The sequence below is a fragment of the Tachyglossus aculeatus genome, chromosome 2, assembly GCF_015852505.1.
Source record: "Tachyglossus aculeatus isolate mTacAcu1 chromosome 2, mTacAcu1.pri, whole genome shotgun sequence".
NCBI lineage: Eukaryota > Metazoa > Chordata > Mammalia > Monotremata > Tachyglossidae > Tachyglossus > Tachyglossus aculeatus.
Window position 1 is genome coordinate 122765552 of NC_052067.1, and position 22628 is coordinate 122788179.

The 22628-nt window shown below is 41.3% G+C and overlaps 1 protein-coding gene across 1 annotated transcript in view; it reads right to left on the reverse strand.

Moving 5' to 3' along the window:
- Positions 1-22628, reverse strand: part of KLHL1 (kelch like family member 1) — a 277918-nt gene that overhangs the window by 169623 nt on the left and 85667 nt on the right. The window contains 2 exon segments of the mRNA XM_038772560.1: positions 6821-6957; positions 13452-13634. Coding sequence (XP_038628488.1) covers positions 6821-6957; positions 13452-13634 — 320 coding nt within the window.

Sequence of the window (22628 nt, forward strand, 5' to 3'; positions counted from 1 at the left end):
AAGGTATAAACAGGATGAACAAAAAATTGATCTTCATTAAATTCTACAACATCAAGATTAGGGTTACCCACTGACACTTGAAGGTTAGTGGGTTAAACACAAACAAATTAAAACATTTTTTGAAACAGTGGATAACAAATACAAGGAATTAGTGTTCTAAGGACATTGAGCAGAGAGAAAAATGCAATAGGCGCTGTAATGATAATTGATTGATTGATTGATAATTAGATAATTTATTAATAATAATAATAATTGTGCTATTTGTTAAATGATTATTGTGGCCGGGCACGTAACTAAGCTCTGGTGTAGATACAAGCAAATCGGCTTTGACACAGTCCCTGTCCCATGTGGGACTCATAGTCTCAATCCCATATTACAGATGCGGTAACCAAGAGACAGAGAAGTGAAATGACTTGCCCAGGGTCACCCAGCAGACATGTGGAGGAGCTGGGATGGGAACCCATGACCTTCTGACTCCCAGGATCATGCTCCATCCACTGCACCATGCTGCTAACCAATATCACAGACATGGTATGATAGGGAAGAGGCCCAAGTGTGGGGCGAGTGGCGTGAGGTTTAATTCTGATCTATTTCTGGGTTTTGGGGGATGAGATGGAAGAAGGACAATAGTGTTGGTCAGGAGAAGGGAGAAATATGCGAAAACATTGTTGCTATTTGGAAAATATGATTAAGGATCTTGACCTTTTATCCAAGATCCACATCAAGAATATGTCTAAGACGTAGCATGTCAATCAACTATTCACTCTGTGGGGTTTATTGAGCATATACTGTATACAGAGCATTATTTTAAACACTTGGGAGAATGTAATACAGTGAAGTCAGTAGACATGACCACTCCCCATAAGGTGCTCCAAGTAAAATTGTTCTATAAAATGAAATATATGCACACATCCTAGAAAATGTCTCATGAAGGTGAAAAGTGACTCATGGAAATACAAATAGATTTGAAAGCTCTTAGACAAAACTGTATTTCAGAGATGCTTTTTTCATCTCTTACTCTTGACAAAAGTTGTGACTAATGCTAAAATACTTTCTATTCTAAAATGAAATCAAATGTTATGATGAGTCCCACATCAAAGATGGTCAGCAACCATTGTATTATGTCTATTCCAAAAGCTGACTTGCTTGAAGTAACTTTTTTGATGCATTTGATCAAAATGAGTGTACTATCAAACAACAGCCTAGGACCATTATTAAATCAAGTTATTAAACCATTTTCTTACAGAAGAAAGCACCACCCCATCCTGTTGTGATCAAGTTCAATCTTATGACAACTCAAAAGAGCACAGCTTAAATTGGCAAATTTTCAGGTGCCATATTACATTGCATGAAACAACACATTGTACTTGCATGTGACCCTTTCTATATTTACTGCCAACTCTAAATGTTAGATCCAATCCAAATTTAACACTCCCCTGATTTTTGAAGATATATCTACCCACCAAACACATTAACCTTATTTAATCTCTTTTTTAAAAATTTACCATTTTAACATGTCCACTATGAGGCCATTTAAGTACAGATTTACTGTCATTTAGGTTAACTGGGGTCTTTGATTCCTGAATTCAGTCCAGTATTCCTTTATCAACCAGTTCAGCCATAAATAACCCCTACATCCCTTTCTCAGGGATTTTTCTTTTACCCACACACAAAGAAAAAATTTTCTAAACCTCTAATATTTGGCATCAGTGAGAATAAGTAAAAATAGTTCTCACTGCCATTAAGTATTAGAGTCTTAGAAAATTGTTTAATTTTATTTCTAAAGTTTTCCATTCAGTGCATTAACCTTAACAGTCCAATGGCTGTGCTGCCTTCATTTTTCTTAACTTAGATAGTTCCAAAGATGGATTTATTGGTGCATTTATGTAATTGTACTTTGAGATTCATAAAAGCCCATATTAGTATATGCAATTATTCAGAAAACACTGAAGTGCAAAATAAGACATGAGCATTCTGAAATATTCTAAGATTTTTGGTGAGTGTACAGTAAAAGGGGGCTGCACAGGACATGGACTCATTTTCCTTGAAGAAAAGTGGGAAAATGTGGAATTATTTATTTAGTACATGGACTCTGATCCTTCCTCAAACTCCAATATTCATCTCAATTCCTATATAAATATCTATATAGAAAGTTATATACAATAAGCACTCAGTCAGTCAAGTAATGGTATTTATTGAGCCTTTACTGTGTGTAGATCACTGTACTAAGTGCTAGGGATAGTACAGTACAAAAGAGTTGTTAGACACAATCCCTGCACATAAGGAGTGTACAGTCTTCCATAGATTGATTCATTCATTCATTTTTGGAAGCACAACCTCTTCCTTTGGCAGAATCTACCAAACTCTATATACCCTGTCCATCTACCTGCTCCATTCCCATTCTCAACTTCATATTCACCGTCCTCTCCCCGATGCAAAAAACGACTATCTAAAACATGGCCCTCCCTACCAAGTAATCCTCTGTTTCTCCTTTATTCATGCAATACTAATGCCCAAATCTGGTTTCCCTCATTCATTCATTCATTCATTCAATCGCATTTATTAGCATTTACTGTGGACTAAGTGCTTGGAAAGTACAGTACAGAAATAAAGAAAGACACTCCCTGCCCAGATTGGGTTTACAGTCTAGAAGGGGAAAGACAGACATCAAAATAAGTAAACAGGCATCAATATAAATAAATAGAATTATAGATATATACACATCAAAACAAGAAAATCGACATCAATATAAATTAATAGAATTATAGATATATACATAAGTGCCGTGGAGCAGGGAGAGGGGAAAGAACGGAAGGGAGAGAGTCTAGGTGACAGAAGGGAGGGGGAGATGAGGAAAAGGGGGTTTAGTCTGGGAAGGCCTCTTGGTGGAGGTGAGTCTACAGTAGGGGCTTTGAAGGGGAGAAGACTGATTGTTTGGCAGCTTTGAGGAGGGAGAGTGTTCCAGGCCAGAGGTAGGACATGGGCAAGTGTTGGGGAGTGAGACAGGCGAGGTCGAGGCACAGTGAGAAGGTTCGCACAAGAGGAGCGGAGTGTGCGGACTGAGATGTAGAAGGACAGAAGGGGGATGAGATAAGAAGGGACAAGTTGATGGAGAGCTCTGAAGCCAATAGTGAGGAGTTTTTGTTCGATATGGAGGTTGATAGGCAACCACTGGAGATTTTTCAGGAGGTGGGTGTGACATGCCCTGAATGTTTTTGTAGAAGGATAATCCAGGCAGCAGAATGAAAATGGACTGAAGTGAATAGAGGCAGGAGGTTGGGAGGCCAGAAAGGAGGCTGATGCGGTAATCCAGTTGGGTCAAGATGAGTGATTGTACTAATAAGGTAGCGGCTTAGATGGAGAGGAAAGGGCAGATCTTGGCAATGTTGTGAAGGTGAGACCGGCAGGATTTGGTGATCGTTGGATATGTGGGGTGAATGAGAGAGCAGAGTCAAGGATGGCATGACACCAATGTTGCAACTGAGCATCACTGTCAGTAGGTAAACCAGACACCTTTTTGACTTTTCACGCTTCTCCCTAATCTTCCCTTTCTTCTCCTCAGAATGGATAATTTTATGATCTTCATCACTTTCAAGTGTGGCACACTCTTTTAGTAGTTGCCAGAACCATTATACTGGTATGGGTAAGTGCTTAAAAGCTTTTGTGGTTATTTTAAATCCCTTAGATAGATCTTGTTGTTGTGTCCCATTTTTAATATATCATCAAAAGTCAGCTTTCTCTTTTGAACCAACCCAAGCTGGCTTTCGAATAAGAGGTTACGGGTTCAAACCCCGGCTCTGCCAATTGTCAGCTGTGTGACTTTGGGCAAGTCACTTAACTTTTCTGGGGCTCAGTTACCTCATCTGTAAAATGGGGATGAAGACTATGAGCCCCCCGTGGGACAACCTGATCACTTGCAACCTCCTCGGCACTTACAACGGTGCTTTACACATAGAAAGTGCTTAATAAATGTTATTATTATTATTATTATTATTATTATTATTATTATTACCTTATCACCATGACTCTTTCTCAACTTTCCTGCTTCTGGCCCTGGGGCCTGTCATCATCCAGCCAAGAAACCCTTACCCCTTAAAAACCTTTAAACCACAGCATATCTTTCTTCAAAGTTTTCCTGAAATCCTATCTAATTTGGAAGACAATTTCTCTTCACCCTAGGTTCTTCCTCCTAAATAGCACCTTGGCAATTATGAATTCACAGCCCCCGAGATGAACATTGTCTTTTGCAATCTTGGACTCCATGGCAGAGAGATGAGCCCTGGGTTGCTTCCATCAAGGAACTGACACAAGTTCTTGCTTCATACCTTCCTGTTCATCTGTCATCATGCAGCCAAACTGCATGCCACGGAAACCCTCCCACATCCCCTTGTACATAGATTTTCTGCCCCCATAGGGTGTCCCCAGTCTTCCTCACTCCTTCTCAACTTTCCCACTTAAATTCACATTCTGGGTTGAGCTCCAGGGTGCAAGGGAGCTCCTGGTTGCTTGTCAGCACCACAGTTCAGAAAGGGAATGCCAAGTCACTTTGTGATTCCTGTGGTGTGAGGTGAGCCCTGCGACTTCGAGCTTTGAGCTGCTTTCACCGTGGACCTAACGCCTCCTACTCCCCCATGACTCTCTCATATGTGGCACAGTCTGAGGGCCTGAACTGCTGTTGCTACAGAGCACCTCGAGTTGTGCCAATGCCTCCTTACCATGCACAGTACCTCACCTTCCCATTAGTCCCAGAGCCAATTCCACTTTTGGACTGGCTTCAGCATCCCAAGTTCACTGCCTCTTCCCCGCCCCCCCAAAACACACCAATGCTGAGGTGCCGTGTTACATCCCCCAAAACCTGTCCGGGAGGGCAGCAGACCACAGTATCCTCTCAAGCCGCTGCCAACGCAGTTCAACTCCAGCCCCGGCCCTATCACAGTTTGGGATTGACCCCAGTGCTCTGTGACATGGAGAAGTTACCAAGAGTGATGAATGGGACCATTGGAAACTGGGGGATGCCAGCTTCCTCCTCAACCACCAATGACAAACCATGGAATCTGACTGACATCTTTGGGGCAGCCAAGGGATGGTGATTGTCTCAGCCTATGCAATGGAATGGATGAACTAAATCCTACGTGGGCTAACAGCCTGTGCTCAGAACCTGAACTGGCAAACTTGTGCTGAGGCCACCTGGGAAGAAGTGGGATCACAGGTGCCTGACATGGAGGAAACTGTTTTCCCTGTCTTCTGCATGCCATACCTCTTTGGGAGTGTAATAGTTTGGGAATACACTATAGAATAATGTTAAAATTAAGTCTATGTGTATCACAGACAGAGTTAATGTGTTTCACCATGACTCAACAAGTCATTATTTGGCAGTTTAATTTTCTCTCCTTCTTCCTAATACCCTTTGGAACTGGGTATCTTATTTTATTTACTGAAGTGTTCACTGTATCAGTCCTTTATAAGACCTGACACTTTGCTCTATCTCTGTAATTGTATTGTCCGTATTTGTAAGACTTTTATGTGATTACACTTCAATGAATTAAATATATATTTTAGGAAATGTACTAGGGCTCTGTCAAAGATAAAACAATTTAAAGGCAAGGTAAGTAATATAAAGACAAGGTAAGTATCACAGCTTTCTGCAATATTCTCATACTCCCCACATCCAAGCAGATATGCAAATGATTGTTAACTAATCAATCAAAAACAAAAGTAATGTATTAGCCTGGATCAGGGAAACCATTCCAAGAATATATAGACTGAGGTGTCAAGCTTTAAAAAAGAGAGAAGCAGCACACCATGTGCAAAGATTTTGCCATGATAAAGATACAAAGAGGCAATTTAAAACACAGAGACAAGTCCTTTGTGGAACATGCACATCCATACATCCAGGAACTCTTTTTACCTGCACTCAATATAGAAGAAAATATCAGTCACGCATCTATATTTTCAGCCACAATGAAAGCACTGATAGAATCTCTGTCAGTAATGATGTCATCAAAAACAAGACAGCTATATTCATGAGTATATATCTAGCTGTTGTTTATTATTGATGTGTCCCTCAATGTTTATTTTAGAACCTAAATTCCCAGAGGAAAGGAATCATGTGTAGCTAATAATGTATAAGTGATGCCAAACCAGGCTTTGGAAAAGTGTGTGCACTTATTGGAGGGGAAATGGAAGGGATCCACGAAATTTGATGCTTGGAAATCATGTTTCCATCAGGCCAGAGGCCTTCATTTCCTGGAATCCTTCTGAAAAAATATCTAATCAGCAAGCCGAGGAGAGCCTCATAATTCTAGTGAAGAAACTCTTGCTTACTTTCTTCTTGAACCATGCCCTGGTAACTTTGTCAGATTATCTGCAACGTTTGCTAACTTGTGAGTATGCTAGGCTGTAAGATCCTCATGGACAGAGAACAGGTACACCAACTCTATTATACTGTACTCTTTCAAGTGCTCAGTACACTACTCTGCACACAGTAAGCACTCAATAAATACCACTGAGTGATAATACTTGTTCACACATTCATATATGGAAATTTGCTTTGTGTATATTGCCATTTATTAGGTACATGCTGAAGCTGTTAAATCTACCAGTAAGTATTCAGCTGTAGTTTTACATTCCCCCGTTCTCTGTTAATTAAACCTAAACTTCTATGTCGAAGTTCTGAATGATACTCAGGTTTGAAGTAGTAGCACCTTATGAAAGATTCTCTATAGCTATAGAAGTAGAAAACCTGTACCTTATTTCTGTACTATGAATTTGCATCGGAAAAACATTTTTAGACAGGTGTAATTCTGAAATATTACAATACCTGTGTATGCAAACTGAACAAGATCCCAGAGAGCATTGGGATCTATGCCTTCCATTTTGATTTCTTCTTGCTTGGCTTCACAAACATCACTTGTAAACATTGCAGCAAAGTAGTCAGAAACAGAACTGAGAACAAGCCTGCGAAAAAGGCAGATGGATGCAAGTTAAGTGATAGCAGTTACATCAACTATTAAAAATGTTTTCAGAAAGAAAACAGTAATAACTTTGTAAAATTCATGTACTTGCTTAACATGGCAGTCCACAAGGAAAATTCAGTGTTGTAAATTGCATTAGAATAAGGATATGCAGTTCTGTGCTTTACTGTTCGATTGGTGTCTGAAACCAATCAATCAAACAATGATATTTACTGAGTGCTTTCTGTTTGTAGAGCACTCTACCAAGTGCTTCGGAGAGTACAAAAGTTAGTAGACATAGTTCCTGGTTTTTTTTTCACTCATATTTATGGAGAGCTTACTGTGTGCAGAGCATTGTACTAAGAGCTTATAACCTACCAGTAAGAATGGTGTCTCAAGTCAAAATATTGCAAAATCAAAACTATTTTTCCCACAAGGAACAATTTTTTAAGTGCGGAACTGATTCCTGAACCAAGGCAGGTATCCTGTTTTTACCCAAATTATCTAAAGTTCTGTGCCCAACCAACTGAAGATGAGTAATATAGCTACACTGATGTTTTTCACATTGTAAATAGCAAATAATTAATACATAAAAATCGTATCAAAAATTAAACATGGAGTTCTGATTGTACTGTCAGATCTTTGAGATTGTTCTCTGCTATGGCTTAGATTGGGAGCTGGTGAGGTAATTTTTTGGCTCCCCATGCCATGCTCCCCTCCTGACTGGGGGAAACAAGAAAACCTAAACTAGGAAAGGGGTAAGATTATTTATTCACTTTAATGCCTATCCCCCCCATTTAGATTGCAAACTTAGTATGGGCAGGGAATACGTCTGCTATTTTCTCTTATATTGTACTCTTCTAAGCACTCAGACAAGCCACAAGGCACAGTGGATTAAGCATAGGTCTGGGTGTCTGGTCATGTGTTCTAATCCCACCTCTGCCCCTTGTCTGCTGGGTGACCTTGGGCAAGTCACTTCACTTATCTGAGCCTCAGTTACCTCATCTGTAAAATGGGGATTGAGAGTGTAAGAATCACGTAGGACAGGGACCGTGTTCAACATGCTTGCTTGACTAGTACAGTGCCAGTAAGTGCTTAACAAATACCACAATTGTTTTTATTATCATGATTATTATTATTATTATTAGAACAGTGCTGTGCACACAGTAAGTACTCAAATACCCACTGATTGATTGATCAATTACATTAAACAGATCTTAATGCCTAATGTTGTAAATTGAGAGACGACAGAAGTGCTTTTTGTTATACCTCAGAAGATCTCACCTATCATGGGACATGGAATTGAAGAAAAGACCTTAATCCAGCCTCTAGTCTTCCTACGTGATGAGACCTAATTCACCCAAGACAGTTCGCTGTTTTACCTATTCTTCAAGCTTACGAGGGATAAAAAGAATTAAGAGATATGATTTTTAAAGTGGGCTTGAAGAGGTAAAATTTAAGTACTGGTGGATGGCAGTGGAGTAGATATTCTGATATTGCGCTTTGGGTGGAGTTTGACTTCAGTTTTTTTTCATACTGGTTGTCATCTTAAAGCATTAAGCAACTCATACAAAAGATTATTGAAAAATGTTTGTTTCCAAGAGTGCTGATATTGAGGGAGCAATCAATCTTGGATAGTAGCTTCCATTTGATAACCTTTGACACATTTATTGGGATACAAAGTGCTACTACCAGTCTAGAAGAGAGTGCATATAGACTCCATATTGCATGCTTTTGAATGCACCAGTCAGCAAGGCTGGAGGAGTAGCATGGCCTGGTGGAAAGAGCACTGATTTGGGAGTCAGAGGACCTGAGTTCTAATCCCAGTTCAGCCACTTTCCTTCTGTGACACCTTGGGCAAGTCACTAACTTCTCCATGTTTCAATACCTACCCTTCCTCATACTTAGACTGTGAGTCCCATGAAGGACAGGAACTGTTTGATCTCATGGTCTTGTATCTAGACCAGTGCTTAGTACAGTGCTTGACATGTAGTAATCAATGAATCCATCAGTAAATCTGGGTCCCCTTCCATTCTCCATCTACACCCATTCTTTTGGAAAACTCATTCATTCCCATGGCTTCGACTACCACTTCTATGTGGATAAGATCCAAATATACAGCTCCAGGTCTGATCTCTCCCTCTCTGCAGGTTCACATTTCCTCCTGCCTTTAAGACATCTCTACTTGGATGTCGTCTTCCCATGTACAAAACAGAACTCCTTATCTTCCCTCCTAAACCCTGTCCCCCCGCCCCCACCCCCGACTTCCCCATCACTGTAGACGGCACCACTACCCTTCCTCCTTCTCAAGCCCATAACCTTGGCATTATCCTTGTCTCCTTCCTTGCCTCTCTGCACTCTAGTCCGTATTTCCTTCTGCTGCCTTGGTCATTTTCCTACAGAAATATTCAGACCATGCTTCTCCCCTCTTCTAGAAACTCTAGTGGTTGCCCAACCACTTCCTCATCAAACAAAAATTCCTCACCATTGTCTTTAAAGCAATCACCTTGCCCCCTACTACCTCACACTGCTACTCTCCTACCACAACCCAGCCCACACACTTCTCTCCTAGAATGCTAACCCTCTCAGTGTACCTCAGTCTTACCTATCTTGACGCCAAGCCTTTGTCCACATCCTGTGTCTGGCCCGGAATGCCCTCCCTCCTAAAATCCAAAAGACAATCACTCTCCCCCACTTCAAGGCCTTATTTAAAGCACATCTGTTCCAATAGGCCTTCCTTAATCCCCCCTTTCTTCTCCCATAACCTTCTGTGTCACCCTGACTTGTTCCATTTATCCATTACCCCCTCCCAGCCCCACAGCACTTAAATATATATTTGTAATTTATTTATTTGTAGTAATGTCTGTCTCCCCCTCTAGAGTATAATAAGCTCATTGTGGGCAGGAAATGTGTCAGTTTATTGTTATATTGTACTATCCCAAGGTGCTTCTTACAGTTCTCTGAGCACAGTCAGTGCTCAATAAATACAACTAAATGAATGAATGAATGAAGTGCTTACATAGTGCTTACAGAGCACTATATTAAGAGCTTGGTAAAGTACAATGTAGCAAAGTTGGTAATAATAATCAATCAATCAATCAATCAATCGTATTTATTGAGCGCTTACTATGTGCAGAGCACTGTACTAAGCGCTTGGGAAGTACAAATTGGCAACACATAGAGACGGTCCCTACCCAACAGTGGGCTCACAGTCTAAAAGGGGGAGACAGAGAACAGAACCAAACATACCAACAAAATAAAATAAATAGGATAGACAGTAATGGCATTTATTAAGTGCTTACTATGTGCAAAGCACTGTTCTAAGCACTGGGGAGGTTAAAAGGTGATCGGGGGCTCACAGTCTTAATCCCCATTTTACAGATGAGGTAACTGAGGCCCAGAGAAGTTAAGTGACTTGTCCAATGTCACACAGCTGACAATTGGCAGAGCCGGAATTTGAACCCATGACCTCTGACTTTAAAGCCCAGGCTCCTTCCACTGAAATGCCCTTCCAACAAGAAGCTAACAGTCTAGAGAAGCAGCGTGGCTCAGTGGAAAGAGCCCATGCTTGGGAGTCAGAGGTCATGGGTTCTAATCCCCACTCCGCCAGTGATCAGCTGTGTGACTTTGGACAAGTCACTTGACTTCTCTGGGCCTCAGTTCCCTCATCTGTTAAATGGGGATGAAGACTGTGAGCCCCACATGGGACAACCTCATTACCTTGCGTCTACCCCAGCGCTTAGAATGGTGTTTGGCACATAGTAAGCGCTTAAGAAGAAATTTACAGTCTACGAGAGTTGTTCCTGGTATATAGGAGGAGATTATCAACCTCATCATCATCTACAGTATTTCCAGTGCTTAATGGGGGAAGAACTGTACATTAGGTGCTTAGAGAATATATAGTTAAAATATAAAAAACAATTCCTAATTCATTCATTCATTCAATCGTATTTATTGAGTGCTTACTGTGTGCAGAGCACTGTACTAAGTGCTTGGAAAGTACTATATGGCAACAGATAGAGATAATTCCTACCCAACAAGGGGCTCACAGTCTAGGAGGGGGTAGACAAACAACAAAACAAAACAAGTAGGCAGGCATCAATAGTGATAGTGATGGTATTTACTAATGATTTATTACATGTTAAATGCCCAGGTAAACTCAAGATAATCAGATTGGACAGAGTACCCTTCCTACATGGAGCTAACAGTCTAAGAGAAGCAGCATGGCTCAGTGGAAAGAGCACAGGACTTGGGCTTTGGGCAAGTCTCTTAACTTCTCTGTGCCCAGTTACCTCATCTATAAAATGGAGATTAAGACTGTGAGCCCCCCGTGGGACAACCTGATCACCTTGTAGCCTCCCCAGAGCTTAGAACAGTGCTTTGCACATAGTAAGCACTTAACAAATGCCATAATTATTATTATTATTAAGAGAGAGGTAGAATGGATATTTTATCCCCATTTTATTATTGAGGAAACTGAGGCACAGAGATGTTCAGAGACTTGCCCAAATTTACACAGCAGACACATAATGGAGGCAGGACTGAAATCAGTGTCTTCTGACTCCCAATCCTTATGCTTCCATACTGCCTCTCACAAGAAGCTTCCAATCTTATGGAGACAAACAGAAATAGTATTCTAAAAATTAAATAGAGGAAAATTATAGGATATTTAAATAATAAAGCAAGGACATGTAATCAGATGAAAACCTGAATGCTAAGGCAAATGGTGGCATAACTATGAATGTTTGGGAATTCAGTGGTGAATCTCTCCTGGAGAAGATGACTTCTTATGAAGAGTACGCTGGAGGGTGGAGGAGGGGAAAAAACATAATTTGTGAAAGCTGAGGAAGGAAACCTCTCCAGGTAGGGAGAAAGGTGTGAAAACTGGCTAGGAGGGAGATTGAAAATGGAAGACAATTATAATACTAACTTTGTAAGAACACCTCCAACCTTTTGACACACCACCCCTTCCATTCTGAACTCAACAGCTCTCCCTGTATTCCCAGCACTTCTGTGATCATATTCCCTCCAAATAGCCTAACCTGATTATTTTTCTCTTCCTCCATGAGTTATATGCCCCAAAATGTCACTTTCACCCTTCTGATCAACTTGACCAGTCATTCAAGCAATTCTATTTACTGAGTGCTTACTGTTGGCATAGCACTGTACTAAGGGCTTGGGAAAGTACAATAAAGCAATACAAGAGATAAATTCCCTTCCCACAGTGAGTTTACAGTCCTGAGGGGGAGACAGACTTTAATATGAATAAATAAAATTACAGATGTGTACATAAGTGCTGTGAAGCTGGGAGTTGGGGGACTTTTTGTCACTTGTGTGCTCTCGGTATTCCTTCAAACATACTCTGTGGATTTGTAATTCACATGTAACTGGTTTTCAGATATACTGCATCAAACCAAAAATTGCTATAAAATGCTTCTAATTCAAAGTGAACTGGTTTGCAGGTAGGTGTAATGAATAAACCTTTGAAACTGGCACTATGTGTCCTTCAGTACCTTAAATATTAATGAGATAATGATATTATTACCAGGTATTTCCATTTTACATTAGATTTAAGAATACTAGTAAAAATGTGTACTTTTCTTTAAAAGCCTCAAGAGCACCATAATATATAAAAAAATTGTGAACAACAGCAGTACTTTTATACATATAATAACGTAATATGCACACACCACTCCAAGGTTTCCAAAAGAAAAAAAAAAGTTATACCAATGTGAAGAATAATAACAATGATGTTATTTGTAAGCACTTTTCTAAGTGCTGGGGAGGTTACAAGGTGATCAGGTTGCCCCAAGTGGGGCTCACAGTTTTAATCCCCATTTTATAGAAGAGGTAACTGAGGCACAGAGAAGTTAGGTGACTTGCCCAAAGTCACACAGCTGACAGTTGGTGGAGTCGGAATTTGAACCCATGACCCCTGACTCCAATGCCCATGCTATTTCCACTGAGAAGTATTGATTTTTTTTTTTAATGACTATGGATTTTCAGAATCTTTGTTTCACCATCATGTTAAAAGGGTATCATTACCAGAGTCTACAATCATTACAGCCTTATAATGTACTTGGCCCTAATTCAAATTATGTGCCTAATATATAGAATATCAGTTTCAGTAGACATTAATGAAGAGCTCTGTAGATTCTCCTGAGGCTTTAGTTCTTAAATCTTCTGGAATTGCAATAGAGCATTCCATTTTCAGAATAGATTTTCCTACATCATCTAATTTGAATTAACATTAAACTAAATACATTAGATAACTCTCAACTTAAAAAAAATAGTTTTGCCCTCACTATCACACTGTGTGTATGAGAAAACGTACATATTGCTTAAACTATTTCTGCCCCCTTATAAGGAATGAAGAAAGAATGCTCCCATAGTTTTCCTTCAGAAATTTAAGATCAAGATCCATAACCTTAACAAATTCTATACAATTGACATTTTAAAATATATGACTAAATTAAGGTTTGAAAAATACTCCTATACCTATGTGCAGGTATCTTGCGATTCCCCACAATCAGGATAACATCACAGAGTTGCTGTTGCTTCAAGTAGCTTTCCATCTTTCTGAAGGTTTGTTCTGCATGATGCATTGCTTGATAAAATTCCTCAGAATTACTGGGGTCCATATCACTTTGTGGTGTCAGAGGGTGGCCGGATGCTGACAGCCTGTGAAGCATAAAGGTAATTTGATTAAGTGCTACAATTGTCCAGATATGACAGTGAATTTACAAGTCCAGCAGGTTACCAAATGATCTCTTAATATTGAGTTACTTAAAAGAGCAATCATGTTTCGGTTCTCTTTATCTTTGGAGAGATTTTATAGTACTTAACAAGTCAAATTCAAAGGTAAAATATGCAATTAAGATAATCATCCTCAATTTAAAAAAAGAAAAACTTACTAATATAAGAACCATAATTACTAGCTCAAGTCACCAGTCTATCCAGCCAAGTGCTTGATCTCCAACACTGAAAAAAAGATCCTTTTTGATACTCTGTATCATAATTGCCTACTCTGACATCAATCCTTTATTTAGGAATGTACCAGGTATTATTCTTACCCTTTCTCTTAACATTCCTAGCTTTTCTTTTGGCACCATAGTTTGGTCATTGATGAAATTATTTATATCCATTTCAAACACATGAAATTTTTTCCTCAACTTACTTTGGGAACAAGCTGCAGGAGAGCACATGTTCAGTAGAGCATTATTCCTTGTCAAACTATCACGTGTAAGTAAATCTATGTGCATGTTTATATTCCACCGAGCCCTGTTTTCATAGTTCCTAAGCTTCTCAATAATTATAATATAGGTAATCTTGGAAGATTTGTAGATTATTTTTAGGTGATTGATATTAGTTAGTATGTAATATCATTCAGCTACTAGAAACTATTCTTCGATTTGACAATGTACGTTTTCCTATATTTTTTTGTATTCAAAATTCCAATATCCAGTTCTGTTTTCTCCTTTTTTCAATACCAATAAATGGGACTCATTAGATGCCTTTCTTCATCTCTTTATAAATTCACATAAGGTGGGGTTATAGACTGTAAACTCATTGTGGACAGGGAACATATATACCAGCTCTATTGTACTATATTCTCCCAAATGCTTAGTATAGACCTCTGTAGACAGGAAGCTCTCAGTAAATGCTTTTGAAGATAACAAAGAAGACAAAAACATTCCCAAAACATTAAGTAGCCATGCAAGAAAGCAAAAGACTAGACAGGAAGAGCTTTTCTTATGAGGGAGAAAACTGAAGCTAAATGTCAATCACTTGAATAACCATTCATTCTCAGGCTCTTTCACAGGTTCCCCCCCCACAACCCATCCCCTTACTGTAGGGGTTCCTCAAGGGTCAGTTCTTCATCCCCTTCTGTTCTCCATCTATACTCACTCCCTTGGTGAACTCATTTGCTCCCATTGCTTCAACTATCATCTCAAATCTACATTTCCACCCCTGTTCTCTCTCCCTCCCACCAGCCTCTTATCTCCTTCTGCCTTCAGGACATCTCCATCTGGATGGCTACCCACACTTAAAACTCAACATGTCCAAGACTGAGCTTGTTATCTTCCCTCCAAACCCTTTCCTCTTCCTGACTTTTCCATCACTGTGGACGGCACTACCCTCCTTCCCATCTCACAAGCCCGCAACCTTGACTCCGCTCTCTCATTCACCTTATACATCCAATCCTTCACCAAAACCTGCCAGTCTCACCTCCATAACATCTCCAAGACCCGCCCTTTCCTCTCCATCCAAACCGCTCCCTTGCTGGTTCAATCTCTCATCCTATCCTGACTGGATTACTTCATCAGCCTCCTTTCTGATCTCCCATCCTCCTCTCTCTCCCGGCTTCGGTCTATACTTCACTCTGCTGCCCGGATTATCTATGTTCAGAACGCTCTGGGCATGTCACTTCCCTCCTCAAAAATTTCCAGTTCTCGCCTATTAACCTTCGAATCCAGCAAAAACTCCTCACTCTGGGCTTCAAAGCTCTCCATCATCTCGCCCCCTCCTACATCACCTCTCTTCTCTCCTTCTACAGCCCAGCCTGCACAATCTGCTCCTCTGCTGCTAACTTCCTCACTGTGCCTCGTTCTTGCCTGTCCCACCATCAACCCCAGGCCCATGTCCTACCTCTGGCCTGGAACGTCCTCCCTCCACACATCTGCTAAACTAGCTCTCTTCCTCCTTCAAAGACCAACTGAGACCTCACCTCCTCCAGGAGGCTTTGCCAGACTGAGTCCCCCCGCTTTGTCCTCTCCTCCTCCTCCTCCCCATCACCCCCCTCCCTCTTCCCTACCTCTTCCCCTCCCCATCTCCACAGCACTTATGTATATCTGTACATATTTATTACTCTATTTTATTAATGATGCATATATATATAGCTATAATTTTATTCATCCTGATGGTATTGACACCTGTTTACTTGTTTTGTTGTCTCTCTCCCCCTTTAGACTGTTATCCCGTTGTTGGGTAAGGACCATCTCTATATAGTTGCTGACTTGTACTTCCAAACGCTTAGTAGAGTGCTCTGCACACAGTAAGTGCTCAATAAATATGATTGAATGAAAGAATGAACCACTGTCCATGAGTCATTTAAGTTTTCCTCCCATGAAGTTATAAAGCAAGAATTTCAAAGAAACAAAATTCCACTAAAATGCTTAAGCTATGGTAATCTTTGTTTTGGAAGCTATAGAAAATTGAAAATATATAAGCAATATGCTCCATGGAAAGAGCTCGGGCTTTGGAGCCAGAGGTCGTGGGTTCAAATCCAGGCTCTTCCAATTGTCAGCTGTGTGACTTTGGGCAAGTCACTTCACTTCTCTGTGCCTAAGTTACCTTATCTGTAAAATGGGTATTAAGACTGTGAGCCACCTGTGGGACAACCTGATCACCTTGCAACTTCCCCAGCACTTAGAACAGTGCTTTGCACACAGTAAGCACTTAATAAATGTCATTATTATTATTGGAGAAGCAGCATGGCTCAGTAGAAAGAGCACAGGCTTTGGAGTCAGAGGTCATGGGTACAAATCCTGACTCAGCCAACTGTCAGCTGTGTGACTTTGGGCAACTCACTTAACTTCTCTGTGCCTCAGTTACCTCATCTGTAAAAGAGAAGCAGCATGGTGCAGTGGAAAGAGCTCGGGCTTTGGAGTCAGAGGTCATGGGTTCAAATCCCGGCTCCACCAATTGTCAGCTGTGTGACTTTGGGCAAATCACTTCACTTCTCTGGGCCTCAGTTACCGCATCTGTAAAATGGGGATTAAGACTGTGAGCCCCCCCATGGGACAACCTGATCACCTTGTAACCTCCCCAGCACTTAGTACAGTGCTTTGTACACAGTAAGCGCTTAATAAATGCCATATTTTTTTTAAACGGGGATTAAAACTGTGAGCCCCCCATGGGACAACCTGATCACCTTGTAACCTCCCCAGTGCTTAGAACAGTGCTTTGCACTTAGTAAGCACTTAACAAATACCATCATTATTATTATTATTAAAACTGCTGCTGATACTTACATTTATCTCTTGGTACAATTGATTTCAATGTTGATTTGCTTAAGTATTAACAAAAGATTTTATCAGTTGACATTCAACTAAACATTCTAAAATTCAAGGACAGAATAAAAATGATTCAATCTGAAATACTGAAGCAAAAGAACTGAGAGGAGAAGAAATGACTTAGAACAATCAATTAATGGTGTTGCTGACAGTTTATTGTGAGCTGGGAAGAGTACAAAACAACAAGCTGGTAGATGTGACCTTACCACAGTGCACTTACAGGCTAGAAGAGGAGGCACATTCATAATAAAATACAGATAGTAGAAATGCTTAGTGGTTAGAACATGAGTCTGGGAATCAGAAGGACCTGGCTTCTATTCCGACCAGTACATGCCTGCTTTCTGACCTTGACCAAGTCACTGTAGCTCAGTTAGCTCATCTGTAAATTGGTGATTAAGACTGTGAACCCCAGGTGGGACATGGATTGTGTTCATGTTGTGTGGTTCAGTGGATAGAGCATGGGCCTCGGAGACAAAAGGTCATGGATTCTAATACCAGTATGTCCACATGCCTGCTGTGTGACCTTGGGCAAATACTTCACTTCTCTGGGCCTCAGTTACCTCATCAGTAAAATAGGGATTAACAGTGTGAGCCCTATGTGGGACAGAGACAGTGTCCAACCTGACTAACTTGTATCTACCCCAGTGCTTAAAACAGTCCTTGGCACATAATAAGTGCTTGACAAATCCCATGGAAAATAAGTGGCATAATGTAAGGATATGTGCATGGCACAGAGATGAGGTGAATATCACGATCTTAAGGGATGCTGATCCAAGTGCATAGGTGACATAGAGGGGAGACTGGATGGGAAAAGAAAGCTTAGTCCATGAAGGCTTCCTGGAAGAGATTCATTCATTCATTTATTCAATCATATTTATTGAGTGCTTACTGTGTGCAGAGCACTGTACTAAGCACTTGGGAAGTACAAGTTGGCAACATTTAGAGATGGTCCCTACCCAACAACAGGCTCACAGTCTAGAAGGGATGTGGTTTAAGGCCCACTGTTGGGTAGGGACTGTCTCTATATGTTGCCAGCTTGTACTTCCCAAGCGCTTAGTACAGTGCTCTGCACACAGTAAGCGCTCAATAAATACGATTGATTGATTGATTTAAGTAATGCTTTGAAGGTGGGGAGAGTGGTGGATGGTCAGCTATGTAGGAAGAGGGTGTCCAAGGCCAGAGGGAGGACATGGGCCAAAGGTCAGTATCATAATAGATGAAATTGAGGTACAGAAAGTGGGTTGGCATTAGGAGTTCGGAGTGGTAAGATAAAATGAGGGAGAGGATAATGTAAGGAATTTCTGTTTGATTATGGAGGTGGATAGGCAATCACTGGAGGCTTGGGAGAAATGGGCAGCTGTAAATGGAGCTTAAAAGTATAAAATAATTAGCAGAATGAAGTGTGGACTGAAGCCCAGTAGAAATAAATGATTCCTATTAAAATAACATCTGTAAGGTTTCCATTTTAGCAGATTTGCAAAGTAAATAACACTATGCACCCTCTCCTCCCCCCCCCCCGCCCCCCCACCATGCTAGATCTTAGACCACAGCTTTCCTGCTTCCTCTCTTCAGATGCTGAATTCCCTTGCTCTGGATCCATACTCTGTGTTCATTCATTCAATCGCATTTATTGAGTGATTACTGTGTGCAGAGCACTGTACTAAGTGCCTGGGAGAGTACAATACAACAATAAACAGGCATATTCCCTATCTACAATGAGCTATGTCCCCGTGCCTCCCAATTATTGCTCATCTCTCTCCATATTAAAAAAATATGTATTTATCCATTCATTTATTTATATGAATGTCTATCTCCACCTCTAGACTGTGAGCTTGTTGCGGGCAAGAATGTATCTGTTGTTATACTGTACTCTCATACGTGCTTAGGACAGTGCTTTGCATACAGTAAGCACTCAATAAATACAACTACACGAATGAATGAAAAAAGTACCTTCTCTGTGCTTCGCACTGGGATGTTAATACATTTTATGTCACAAAGATTCCACAATCAAGGTGGGAATAGACAGATAAAAACAATGGTAACAATGGATTACAAACAAAAAGAAGCAACAGTCAACAAACAGTGATGACAATGTTAAGACAAGTAAAAGAATGGATGTTAGAAGTAGGGGTTTTTAGTATTCCCCATTACTCCAAGTACACAGAATTTTGTTACAGATCATCACACCCTCTTCAGGTTCTAACGGTTTAAAAGCATTTGGTGTCTTGGGGGGTTCTGCAACAGAGCCGGTTCATTTTTCACTATGGCTCATTATCCAGGTGAAAATTCTTCAGGATGATCTATCAGAGAGCAGCCTCATATGTCTTTAGGACAATCTGTTTTCCATACTGTATTACTAATTCACCCATTCTGGAGAGTATGGAAGGAGCCCTATAAGAGGGAGGTAGGACTTCCCGTGAAGCTGGAAAGAAAAGAATCTGGGCTTATAAAAGAAGCAGGTGTCGTTTCCTCTGAAACCAAAACTTTGTGTAGGGTGAACCTGGAGCTAATCTCAGTGGCAGAAGGGATTTCAGTCTGGGCTTATCACAGAGAGCAACTCCTGCTCCCTCTGGATTGCCAGTACTGCTGCCCTAAAATAAAAATAAATTTCCTGACTTTGGTGCTCCTCCATCTGTTGGATGTATCTGGCCATGGAAAAGTAGCAGCAGTCATTCTTTAAAAAAAAAGAATTAAAAAAAATGCCCCCTAGTTCTGGTGAGCTCAGCTTATACATTCAAGCTGACCACACCCAGCCCCCTCCTGCCACCCCCATCCTGTCTCTTTCATTCAATCATATTTATTGAACTTTTACTGTGTGCAGAGCACTGTACTAAGCGCTTGGGAGTCTCTTCTCTGCCCCCCTCCATAGCTCTGAGTCCCAAGGAGCTGGGGGTGTTCTGGGAAGCCCTAGCTCCGGTAGGACAATTTGAGAGCCCGGTTTCTACCCTTTTCGGTGGTCTTCTGCCTCAATCAATCAATCCAGGGTAGTTATTGAATGCTTACTATGTTCAGAGCACCGTACTAAGCACTTGAGAGAGTACAACAGAATTGTACTGTACTGCTTCCTCTGTGTCCCTCTCGCAACTGTGTGCACTGAGGAGCCAGGAAGCTGTGGGTGGCCCCCGGTCCAAAAGCACATTTGGTGAGACCGCCTTCTATCTCTCCTGGCTCCCTCTGCCTCCTCTCTGTACCATCTGTGACTCAGAAACCTGAAAAACAGGGGAGGTTTTGGTGGGAAATTTGGGACTCCATCTTCTACCCCTTCAGACCCTTCTCCTCCACCTCTGTCTCTCCTCCTTGGCTCCGCACCCTGAGATGCCAGAGTGGCTGCAGTAATGGAAAAGCGGTGGCCCCAACTTCAAATCTTTTCTGTAGCAGGGGATAATAATAATAATAATAATGGCATTTATTAGTATGTGCTGTGAGCCCACTGTTGTGTAGGGACCGTCTCTATGTGTTGCCAACCTGCACTTCCCAAGTGCTAAGTACAGTGCTCTGCACGCAGTAAGCACTCAATAAATACGACTGAATGAATGAATGAATGAAAAGCACTGTTCTAAATGCTGGAGAGGTTCCAAGGTGATCAGGTTGTCCCATGGGGGACTCACAGTCTTAATCCCCACTTTACAGATGAGGTAACTGAGGCACAGAGAAGTGAAGTGACTTGTCCAAAGTAACACAGCTGACAATTGGCAGAACTGGGATTTGAACCCATGACCTTTGACTCCAAAGCCCGTGGTCTTTATACTGAGCCACACAGGGGATGTGGGGTTGACAACCGGGAAAGGTACTGAATTTGATTTTTCAGAAACATTCTCTCACTCTCTGTCTCTGTGTCCTACTCTGATCTCATTATTACCTGGGATCAGTGAAATTTAATAAAGCTTCTATTGAGATGCAGGGGCACTGGCTCCAAACCTCTCCCACAGCCAGGACAGTTGAGCTGGGGATGGGGAAGGATACACATTCCCTAGGTCACTAATGAAGTTTTAATAAAGTTTCAGATCCTGTCAGCAGGCAGGGCCTGGCTCCAAACCTCTCCTGGATCCTAATTTTGATTTTAAGAGATGTTTTCTCCGTCTCAAATAAAGTTTTAATGAGGTTTCAGATCCTGCCGGCAAGGATAAAAGAATGAGTTTGAGAAATGACATCTTATCCCTTGCTATAAATTAACCCCTTCAATTTAGTGAAGGTAGATAGGGGCCCCAGGGGAAGCCGTAATCCAATCATCATCATCAATTGTATTTATTGAGCGCTTACTATGTGCAGAACACTGTACTAAGCGCTTGGATAAGCAAATCAATCAAATAAGCAATCAAACATAGCATAGACATTATGTACCCATGTTGTATAACTTCTTGGGGCACATGAGTAGGCTGGGAGTGGTCAGGGAACATGACTACCAACTCTGTTATATGTAATCTCCCAAGTACTTAGTACAGTCTTCTGCACATAGTAAGAGCTTAATAAATATGACTGATTGATCGATTGATTGGCTAGTCCAGTCAGTAGCAGCGGCCTGGAGCTTCTGGTACTAGGTGTTCTATAGCACAGTCTTGGCACAGAAGGATTTGGGGGAAAAGACGTTAGTCATGGCCACAGTCTTCCCAACATTATGAAAGTTGGGAAAGTCTCACCCTACCACTTCATCCTCCTTTGGCCATGCTGGAGCCAGGTCTGCTTTGAGCCTGAATGGTGTGTGGGCTGGTTGGCCTCACCCTGGGGTGGTGAAGCACTTACTTTGTGCCATGCACTGTTCTAAACACCGAGGTAATAATAGCAATAATAATAATGGTGGCATCTATTAAGTGCTTACTATGTGCAAAGCACTGTTCTAAGCACTGGGGCAGTTACAAGGTGATCAGGTTGTCCCACGGTGGGCTCACAGTCTTAATCCCCATTATACAGATGAGGTAACTGAGGCACAGAGAAGTTAAATGGGTTGGCCAAAGTCACACAGCTGACAGTTGGCAGAGCCGGGATTTGAACCCATGACCTCTGACTCCAAAGCCCGGGCTCTTTCCACTGAGCCACGCTGATAATCAGGTCCCGGCTCTACGTGCAGCTCGGTGTCTAAGGGGAGAGAAGAGAGACATTTAATCTACATATTACAGTTGAAGAAATAGAGGCACAAGGTTAGTTCCTTGCCCAAGACCACACAACAGTGGCAGAGAAAGAATTAGAATCCAGGATCTCTGACTCAGGTCCATCCTCCTTCCAGTACGCCATGCTGCTTCTGCTTAAAAAGTCCCAACCACTGGTTTCAAGATCCTCCACAAGCTTTCTTTATTATATATCTCCTGTCTTCACTCAGTATCCTTCAGCCCACCCTCTATGCTCCTTCTACAGAAACCTTCTCACTGTTCCTCCATCTCACCCCACCTGCCTCAGGCCCTATGCTCATGTTCTTCCTATTTGTTGAATTCAAATCTGCCACACCACAACTACAAAGTTCTCCAGAAACCCTACCTCCTAATTAATTTCCTTCTGTCCATATCATATCCTTTAAACTATCAACTGACTACTTATGTGCTAGAAGCCACTCACAATATACTTCCTTTATCATTTATCTTTTAGACTGTGAACCCACTGTTGGGTA